The sequence below is a fragment of the Otolemur garnettii genome, unplaced genomic scaffold (assembly GCF_000181295.1).
Source record: "Otolemur garnettii isolate 467f Iridium unplaced genomic scaffold, OtoGar3 scaffold00021, whole genome shotgun sequence".
Taxonomy (NCBI): Eukaryota; Metazoa; Chordata; class Mammalia; order Primates; family Galagidae; genus Otolemur; species Otolemur garnettii.
Genome location: NW_003852416.1, coordinates 993,497 through 1,004,336, shown reverse-complemented (window position 1 = coordinate 1,004,336; position 10,840 = coordinate 993,497). Strand labels below are relative to the sequence as shown.

Below are 10,840 nucleotides of genomic sequence, written 5' to 3'. Positions count from 1 at the left end.
CCCAGCTACTTGGGAGGCAGAGGCAGGAGACTCGCTTGAGCCCAGGAGTTGGAGGTTGCTGTGAGCTGTGATGCCACAGCACTCTACCCAGGGGGACAACTTGAGGCTCTATCTCAAAAAAAAAAAAAAAATACATTGTTCCTCAGGAAATTTGAGTCCTACTGTTATTATACAGCTGCAACTGACTCTTCTTCTGGTGGGGGACAATGTCGCCCCTGAACCATCTGGACCACAGGCAGCAAGACTGTCCCATTCCTAGAATCCACAGCACTTGAAAAAGCTCAAGATAATAAAAAGCGTTTGACAAATCCAGGGCCTGGAGCAAGTTTTCTATTTTAAATAGTGTAAATGCCTCTCAATAGAAGATTTATCATTGTACATTGTAGGGTAAACATCTTATCAGCCCAGGAAATATTGGTTTTAAATTAACTTTGACAAAGAAGTGGCATAGGAAAGAAAATAGCCTTTACTGAGAACATACCTACCCTGGGTCCTGGAGAAGGAGTTTTACATTCCATTTGCATTTAATCTGTACATTCACCCTTCAAGATAGATATTATCTTTGAGGCTCAGAGGGGTTATCTACCTTTTCTAAGGGTTACAGCACCAATAGATAGCAGAGATTCAAACCTAGCTCCCAAGGTCAAGTTCCCTCTGGAAGTTTATGTCTCCAAAAATCACATCATATGCCATTCAAAACCTTTTTATTTCTTTCTTTTTTAAAAAGTCAGATGCAGAATTTAGATTAATTGCACAGAAGATTCTTAGTCTTGGCTTTGCTCCTGTAGCTCAAGTGGCTAAGGCACCAGCCACATACACCAGAGCTGGCGGGTTCGAATCCAGCCCTGGCCCGCCATACAACAATGACAACTACAACCAAAAAATAGTCAGACGTTGAGGCGGGCACCTGTAGTCCCAGCTACTTGGAAAGCTGAAACAGGAGAATCACTTAAGCCCAGGAGTTGAAGGTTACTGTGAGCTGTGATGCCACAGCACTCTACCCAGGATGACAGCTTAAGGCTCTGTCTCCAAAAAAAAAAAAAAAAAAAAAAGATTCTTACTTTCAAAGATTTGAGCGCACCAGGAGCGGTGGTTCATACCTATAATCCCACCACTCTGGGAGGCGGAGCTCAGAAGTTCAAGACAAGCCTGAGCAAGACTGAGACCTCATCTCTACTAAAAAGAGAAAAACCAGGGGCTGTGGGTGCCTGTCATTCCAGCTACTCGAAAGGCTGAGACAGGAGGATCACTTGAGCCCAAGAGGTTGAGGTTGTTGTGACTTATGATGATGCCACAGCACTCTACCCAGGGACTGTCTAAAAAAATAACAATAGTAAAAAAATGAAGAGTTGAGTGGTTTTAAATGTGAAACATTTATAACACCTAGGTTATGTATTCAACTGTGCCTACTGCGGCCAGCTAAGAAGGTGACATGTCTTGGTGGAAATCCAGGAGGCTTAGCGGGACAAGAAGGCTCCTTAAGGCAGCCACACATCTATGGGGCAACCCCCCTGTCAAAGGACAATCTGAACTTTGAGGGGCTCAGAGTTGAGCCCTGAGCTCAACCAGTGCAATGATTCTGACATTTTATTTTGTAGCACATCCCCGTCTACACAGGTACATAACTGGCCTTTGCAATCTCTGGGTATTTTTTAAACGTTACAAATGGTCACGTACGGAACACTTAAAACCAAACAGTCGTGTGTAAAAATAGGTCACATATAGTAATATAGGAGCTCTAGGAATAGAAAATCATCATGACAATTTATACAGTTTATTAATGTTAGAGTTCATCGAGAAAAGGGGCTATATAAATTAGACGAATAAACATTTCCCTTGTTCTTATTCCTGAATCTATCAACATTTCCTTACAGCTATTTTTAAACGCCTCATAAAACACGTTCACCACAACCTGAAATTCTATATGTGTGCATTCCATTCAGAAATGACCTGGAATTTACCATTCTTCACTTGGGCAAGGGGTTAAAATAAAGACTATCCCAAAGCTTAGCTCTCTGACTCAGTACTGTAAAAAGAAATCAGAAATTTTTAATATTTGCATGACCTGGCAAAAGCCCGCCATGGGGGCAGAATTACTTATAGTATTCCAAAACCAAATCAATAACATCTTAAAACTCCTCCACAGTGCAAGTTCCCCACACCAAAATCACTAAAACCCAAAAGCTTGCCTATTTAACTCTTCAAGGATAACCACGGCTTGTCCTAATGATTAAACATCCTTTTGAATGAATATATAAATGGTAAACCTTTGAAGTTATAGAACTAGAAGCCAGTGATGGAGCTAACATTTTAGATTTTATATGTGCTGTACCCCCAAAAAGAAGTGGTAACCAATCAGCACAGGGTGTTAATTTCAGAAGGGGCACACCTCTAAGACTCTATCACAGTGACTTATCAGGCCACTTGTTCAACCTGACCTCTCCTTAAAAGAACATGGCCTCAGGCCCCCTTCCAAACCCACTCATATTCCTTAATCCAGCTTCACATACCCTAACCCAGAGCTATGAGCTGGCTGGGTCCCTTCATGTCCACTTGGCTGAGCAGGAGGAGTGGCCAGTTTGCAGAGAATTAGGCTCCCAAAAGGCCTGCTTATAATTTCCTATCAAGATAAACATTTTCCCAAAAATGGAACTTGAGTAATACACAGCTTTGAAAACTCAGGTTCGAGAGCCTAAGAGCTACAAGTAAAAGCTGAGTTATTAGGGGTTTCTTGACTTCTTCCTTCTTTTTTTCTGCCCCCCACCACCCCCCGACAGAGTCTCATTCTGTTGCCCAAGGCTAAAGTATTGTGGCGTCAGCCTCGCTCACAGCAACCTCAAACTGCTGGGCTCAAGTGATCCACCTGCCTCAGTCTCCCTGGTAGCTGGGACTACAGGTACTCACCATGCCCTGCAAATTTTTCTATTTTTAGTAAAGACTAGGTCTTGCTCCTGCTCAGGCTGGTCTCAAACTCCTGAGCTCAAGCAATGCACACACCTCGGCCTCCCAGACTGTTAGGATTACAGGCGTGAGCCACGTGGCTGGCCAATCTAGTCCCTTCTGACAGTTATCTTGGACATAAACATACTGACACGTATGTGCTAAGAACTTGCCCCACAGGTAGGGCCCTACTTTCAGCCCTTACATTGGCCTCACTGTGCAGCCACATACAGCCTTGGACACCATCACTTGTCACTTAAAAGAAATGACACTAAGAAGACAGGTCAGAGAGAAAGAGGTGTGGTGTAGTTAGAACACCCAGCACTTTGATGCGAGGAAAGCTGAAGAAGTAGAACCATCCCTATCTCTAAATAGAGAGCATAGCAAACAGATAACAAAGAATGCAAAATCTAAGGCTAAAATCAGCCCTTAGGGAAAAAAAATTTCAAAAGACCATGGATAATTGCACAGCCACATAAAACCCACTGTCTCAGAACTATTTGTGGAATAGCCTGATGAACTTCCAAAAGATAATTTTTAAACTGCCTACCAAGACAAATGACCCTACTAAGAATCAAACCATTACAGTAGTACACCAGCTGTATTTCTTACCTAGTTTAACAGAATTGGCACCCAGAAACCAATTCCCCTCATTTTTCATTAAAGACTAAAATTATTAGCTTAAATGGAAATGTGAAGTAAGCTAATAGTCCTGGCTAAATGAACACCTAAACAGATAATAGTCTGCAAGCTGGAGGTCTAGGGGGGTCCATTTTACTGAGAACGTGAACACTGAACACTACCCCAGTTATTTTATAACCGTATTATTATTCATAAGTCTGATATTAGAAACATCTCATATGGGATTATTCTGGGTATTTAAGTTCTCAAACTCAACTGGATTGGGAAGACTTGAAAAGAACATGTCTTCAGTTATGGCCTGGTGGGAGCTTTTTGCATAATAGGTGTTCAGTCTTTTAACAAGTTAAAATAAACAGGGAACACACACACATATACGCACACTCACACACCCCAGAGCCAGCATAGAAATGATACAAATACAAATTCTCAGGGCTTGCCAGATTTCTGCTCTAGAAGTAATATTAAACACAGCTCTTTGTCTCCGAATTGTGAAATACTTTATATACTAATAAAGAATGTGTACTTCATTGTGTATTTAACTGCAAACTCTGCATTTGGCTTAATTGACCAAGAATAAGTCCTTGTTCCTAAGCTAACTATCAAGTTACAGTCAACTCTTAAATATTAACACTCATATTGAGGAACAAAGACGCAGATAATACAAAACAGAAGATTATTTTAAATCATTCATCTTGGTATGCGGATATATTCCTTTTTCTTTTCCTTTCTTTTAACTTGCAATTAAATGCGTATGGCTGATATAATGGCATTTACAATACTTCTAACAAAGGACTTGAACCATACTGGAGAAATCTGACTTAGAAAGGTCTCCCTGGGGATCCCGTCCTCAACCTCTCTGCCACTGAACTCTGGAGCAGCTCATACCGGTTCAGGACAGCGTCAGTATCACCTCTCGGAAGACTGGTTTTTAAAAAATGTTTGTTTCTTTTTATTTTTTTTTTAAAAGCATCCAAACTCCTTTTTTCCCAGGTTGCTGCTTTTCAGAATCACACTTTGCGGAGGGTGGAAAGTAATTAAGGGTTTGGGGTTGGAAAAACCCTTTTATTTTAGCTCCCACTGGGTTGGTGTAAACAAAAATGCAGTTAATGTCAACAATGACTTAATTAACCAGAGTAGGTGACAAAGTCAGAAAGAACTTGAAAGTAAGAGTTACTCAGGGTAATCAAGCTTGGCTATACTTATAAATATTTAGAATGTTAAACAGAATAGTCATTGGCATTGAGATCTGCCCTCCTGTGAGTCAATAACTGTGTTTCTAACCCTTCTGTTGGTCCCCTAGCATGATGAATAACCAGCTGGAAATAATCATTTTTAATATAAAAAATTAAAAACTAAAATCTTTCAGAGATTATTTTCGTAAATCAATTGAGTAGACCCAAACCTGTTTTTACCATTTCAGAAAGTGCCCACAGGACAAACGACATGCAGGACATGGCATGACATGTGATAGGACGTTGTACAAAGCTGAGACCACTGGACATAGCCTTCCCCTGAAGAGGCCAAAGAAAAGGATCCTCTAGTGTTAGGGCCCAGACTTCTTCCTAAGACTTCTTAGCCACGTTTTTCCCCCTCCAATAGAAATTATCTAAACTTAGCAAACCAAAAAGTCTTCCAAGATAATGCCTTATACAATAGAAAGTCAAGGGTGAACTTACTATTAACCAAAGCTATAGTTCTATTAACCGTGGAAGATGGACAGATGTGGACACCCACAGACATACACTCCAGTTCTCCAGCACAAACCTAAACCTCAACCCACATCCAGTTGTTAAAAACTCCTATCTCCTCTGTAATTCAATTCCTTCCTAATCACCTCTGACACCAAAGCAAAACTCCTACAATGGAGGAACTGGTCTTAGCACTCAACTCAGTTGCCAACATCAGACTAACACATGCAAGAAGTGCGGACCCCACAGAGAGCAAACACAGCTGCTTTCTCCTCAATGGTATCCAAAAGCCTAAATGTTTCTTGACACTGTGGAACTGGCAGAGCCAGCCAGCCAGCAGGACTGGGAGACCCATGTCCCCAGCTCCCTGGAGACAATGATGACAATACCATGCACCAGGTGCAGATTACATAACCAGGCTCTGTGCTAATTGCTCTTTATATCCAGGTCAAATTCAAATCTCCTAACAACCTTTGCAGGGGTGTCCAACCTTTTTTTTTTCTCTGCCACACACTGCAAGAACAAGAGTTGTCTTGCTGAGTTGACTACACGGTAAATACACAAATACTAAAGTTAGCTGGTCAGCCAAAAGAAAAAAAAAGGTCCCACACCACAGATAAGCAAAAGGAATCCTCACAAAGTCAGCATGTGGTCTGTGGGTGGCAGGTCAGACACCTCTGCTTTAGAGGTAGGTGGTCAGAAGGCTTCTGAAAATATTACTAGTATTTCACTATTAATGAGAGAACTCTAAAGATCATCTCATCAAATCCTTGGATGACAGAAAGGGAAACTGAGGTCCAGGACCTTCCATGCTTTTCCTAAGCCTTCTCTGTGTGGGATTTCGCACCTTCCTTAAACCACTGCAGGATTTTAAAATGTCTCACAAGTATGGATACAAACCTCATGGAAACTGTGAACGTAGAAAAAAACACACAAAAGGACCTTCACAAAACAGGCCTTACAATTTCAGGGACTTCATGAACCTCTTCCCTGATCCCTTCACACTACCGCTGACCCCAGGTTGGGAAGACCTGTTTTCAACAATACTTGCATTGTTGGGCACAAACTCTTACACAGAGACCCATTTGGGGGGCTTCACCCCTTTCCACTGTTTCTTCCTTCTCTGCCTCACCTGTCTCCCCCCTGCATATACACACACATTTTAAACTTCCTTCGATAATTAAATATGGCAACAGAGATTCTCCAGGACCGTTTCATGCTGAAATAAACTCACAACAATGCTGCCCTGAAAATCCAAATGAAAAATGACAGTTTTTTCCCAACCTGGACCATTCTTAAAGCCCCACAATGTAGGAAATCCCAGCTCAGCTTCCTCAGTTTGTGCTGAGCTGTGTACTCGAGGGAAAACCAGCAATTAGGGAAACATCCATTTTAATTATTAGCAAAATTAAAGAAGTACAGGCATGACTTTCGGAAATTGGAAACTTTTTCCCCCTCACAGAAAGAAAGCTCTTTAAAAATGCTTCCCCACTTCAAATTACACTCGTCCTGACATCCCAGCACAAGTCACAAAGAGGCAGTTCCATAATCAGAAGCAGTAGCCTGTACAAGCCTCAGACACAAACTTCTAACAGAGTCTCTTCCCAGTGACCTAGACATGCTAGAGGTCAATGTCACAGCACTTGTTAATTATAAAGCCACCATGGCTCGGTGTAACAGAAAGTTCCCCAGTCTCAGAAGATTGCTTTGGGTGACAAGTGCCTTGGTCCTCATTCCTTAATGACAGCACTAGCAGCATGCCTAGGGTCTTCCTAGGGAGACCACACCTCTCAGAACTCTGGCTCAGAGGGAACACAAGCGCACAACCCTCCTCCCCGCATCCCCCTGGCAGGGCTGAGGAGGCTGGACCTTCTGTCCCCTCCCAGGCCCCCCTCTGGATAAAAGTGCTGCTCACGCACTCCACCCACAGGATGTGTTCCCAAGGCAGCTCAGCTGACCAGACGGCGCTCAGGACAACAGCAGGCTCCCAAAGCCCGGCAGGCACCCAAAGCCAGGCAGGCACCAGGTGGGCTCCCAGCAAACAGGTTCATTAAGTGGCGATGAGTGCTGGGATCTGCCGTTTTATTCTCGGATTACCACTCGAAAAATAACTCAGCTACCAATATTCCCTACTGATGACAGATCTCAATGCGGCACCAAGTAGAGGCTTGGCTAGCGTGGTCTCCAGAGGACCTGGGAGACAGGCTCCAAATCTGCCTAGCTGAATAATGCAGCCTCATGTGGAGTCCTCACCATGGCCTTATACTTTTAAAATGACATTTCCAAAGCTGAAATGCCAATGTGTGCCTTGGGAGATCTGCAAGTTCTCAGAAATGGGAGACCCCCGGGTATATTCACTTTCAAGTTTACCTAAAATAGAATCTGCTGCTCTATAATGCATTGTTTAAGCATTATATGTTACAATGGCTAAAAAACAATCTACTATGTCAAGCCCCTCTCTGTGCTGAACTTCACAACCTTCTTTTCTCCTCAAACAATGAAAATAAGACGTCAGCAGTTCAGATGTTGGCAATTTCCTTTAGTGGCTCCTTTTGTCAGAAAATAGCAATTCTTCACTTTGCAGGCAAGAATCTCCCTCCAGTAAGAGTGAGACTGCGGGAGACTACAGATGGCATTCACCCTGCGTCCTCCCACTGCTTGTCCCTTTCACAGCTCTCTTGGGCACTGTGTAAAGGTGAACAGCCACTGCCTCCCTCACCCAGCACAGACACACACACCAGGAGACGCCAAACTACACCATTCTGCCTACAGCGCTGTGGTTAAGACCTTCTCTCATAATCTCTGTGGGGGGGGGGGCATTTACAACACAGGGGCAGCTGATTCTAAACCAGGCTTTTAACATACACGCCACTCCCCCCAGTCAAATCCCAAAACAAACTTGGTACCCTGAGAGTAAAATTAAATAACTTACCTTCCGGCTCTAATGTGGTATCCTCAACTAAATTGAATGAGGGCCGGGCCAGGGACAAGGTTGCCATGGTGACCACGACCAGGCAGATGAAGTGCCCCCAGCTGACCATGGTTACAGTGCCAATCCCCGGTCCTCTTCCATATCTCCATGTGGACGTTAATCCCATCTGCACACTTCCTCGTGGAGCATGGGCTGCCAGCGCTGCCTCCAGCCTGCGGTGGGCTCGGGAACCGAAGTGCTGCTACTGCTGCGGCTGCTGCTGTCACGGAAGGAAAGAGATGCAGCGAGTCAGTGGAATCGTCCCCAATTCACTGAAACCCAAGAGCGATAAAACCATTTTTCAGGCTCTCAAATGTGTGCAGAGTTCTTTTTCATTATCTGCAAAAGCCTTCCATCCTCACCTCTGAGTCCCAGGTGTTTCCGCCAGCCAGGTCCACCGAACCACTAGGTTAATCTTTTAAAAAGCATACTTGGAAGAAACAGACACTAAACGGTAGCTGCAGGACCCCAACAGATACCCGTGGCCACTTCAGTCAAGCAAAGTGCACTCTCTTCCACTGCCCTCTATCGCCTCTGCCGCCCTCAAAAAGCAGAAGCAACGTGACCTTAGTTTCAAGGGCAACTACAAAAGCAAGTTAAAAATGCTGGGGTTGGCATGACCAACCTCGTTCACGACTCTTAGTCCAACTGGGCTTTAGAAAGCTAAACTGTGGAGGCGTCTGTCTGGTCACGGACCCATGTTTGTGCCGGGCTGGAGCTCAGCGGTGTGTTTCCCCCTCACTGTAGCTCTCAGGAAGCAGCAAGGAGACCAGCAAAATCAAAAGAATCCCAGGAAGGCTACAAAAAAATTCCCACCAGTTTACACTTGTCAGGATTCATTTTCGAATGCAAAAGTGTATTTCAGCGATTCACAGGCAGCCACTTAGGAAGAATGAGCAGAGCTGCAATACATTCAAAGCAGCTGAACCAAAAGGGATTGGAAGCCTGAATTCCCTTCCACGGTGACTAAGTGGCAGTCCAGGCCTACTCCATGTCTTCCATCTCTGCTGAGAGGGTTAAGAAGCAGAGCAGATGCCAACTTTGATGAATAATGCAGGAGTTTATTAACAATGATGATGATATGTAAATTGTTGTCATGGTACGCCATCGGACCAGTAACTGTGAGCGTGTCAACCTACTGGCTAAAATCTCAGCGTAGAAGTTACAACGGGACACTCAACTTACTCTTCTGTTCTGGCATCCGATCCAAGGCAAAGACAATTTTCCCCCAAAGCTTAAAATATTCCAGATAACTTTAAATTCATCCCGTAACCTCCATGACTAAGTGTAAAAATTCAAAGTGCACAAACTTTAGAGGATTGGGGGTAGAGAGACCTTTAATACAAAAACTCTCTAAATCCCGCGATTTTTGTTTACCGTCTCGATGTTTCAAATTATGACACAGGATTTCAACACTGCTGGAGCCTCCCCAAAACTCGATCATAAAAATTGCTCCTTTTGGTCTTGGCTGAGGATTAAAATGGGTGAGGGCAAAGAAGATACAACACCATTTCCAAAGGAGCAAAGCCTCTGCTCCAAAGAAAACGCAGGTGAGGATGGGTATTTTTCACAGCAAGAACAAGAAAAGTATATGTGAATGCTTTCAGACTGCTGAAGGATTTTTTACCCCTAATTTTTCTTTCCTTTTAAAATCAAGAACTTCAAAACAATTCCAAATCTATTTCTACACACACGTGGGAGGAAAGTACACAAATATTCTCAGTGATTTACTAAGTATTTCCAGAATGCAGGGGAATTTTCTACCTCCAAGACGACTTCTGGAACAACCTGGAGTCCTCACTGAGGTTTAGCCCCAGGCTGTTTCACCAGCCACCTGGCCCACCCATCCCTGCCTAGAGGAGCCTCCTTAGCTCTAGGTAGAGAAGGGTGGACGGAGCCCTCCGGTGAATCTCAAGCCATCAGTCCTTCTGACAGCTTACTAGAAACTCTCATGTCCACCACCTCCAGGTCCAAGCCCCAAGGCAGCCCCCTCCCCAGATCTCTGCAAGGTGGAGACCTAACGCCACAGGTCTGCCCAGTTCCTTACCGGAGTGGCCTCCTAAGCAGGATAATTAGGTCCTGAGACTCCGTGTTGGGAACACAGGCCCGGCATGCTGCTGGCGGCCACAATCCCAGCTTCCTGCCTTCAATACCATAATCCTTCCTGGAGTCTGAGCCCCCAGTGAAAGCCCCAGCGTGTTTATTTTTCCCCTTGAAAGGGAACTCTCTTCTCAGCCTGCGCGCGGGAGGAGTTGTCACCCGCCCTCTGATGGATGGCTCTTCGCGGCCCTCCCCTCCCACCCCGGTCCATTTTCACCGCGGCACAAGCCTGCCCCTAAAGACAGGCAAAGTGACAAGCGGGTAGAACCTGGTGAGGGAGTGGTCCCCGGGCCAGGCCTATGGAGGGCTCTTCAGTTTACCAGAACATTCCCAAATCCCCCACCCTCCAAGAAGGCAGGCCAAGGCGGTGCCCGGCGAGTCCCGCTTCCACCTAAGGGGTGCTCGGTCTGCCGCCAGCTCACCCACGCTGAGCATTTGGCCGTTTGTTCTCGGGTAGATTTCACATCGGGAAAGTCAACACTGGCAATGGGGGGGGGGG

General features: G+C 44.7%; 1 protein-coding gene across 12 annotated transcripts in view; it reads right to left on the bottom strand.

Moving 5' to 3' along the window:
• FGFR2 (fibroblast growth factor receptor 2) overlaps positions 1–10,840 on the bottom strand; it is a 108,318-nt gene that overhangs the window by 95,641 nt on the left and 1,837 nt on the right. For all 12 annotated transcript variants that reach the window (XM_023511647.1, XM_023511649.1, XM_023511648.1 and 9 more), the window contains exon 2: positions 8,203–8,458. In XM_023511647.1, the coding sequence (XP_023367415.1) occupies positions 8,203–8,368 (166 nt within the window). In that variant the 5' untranslated portion in view covers positions 8,369–8,458. The remainder of the gene's footprint in view (positions 1–8,202; positions 8,459–10,840) is intronic.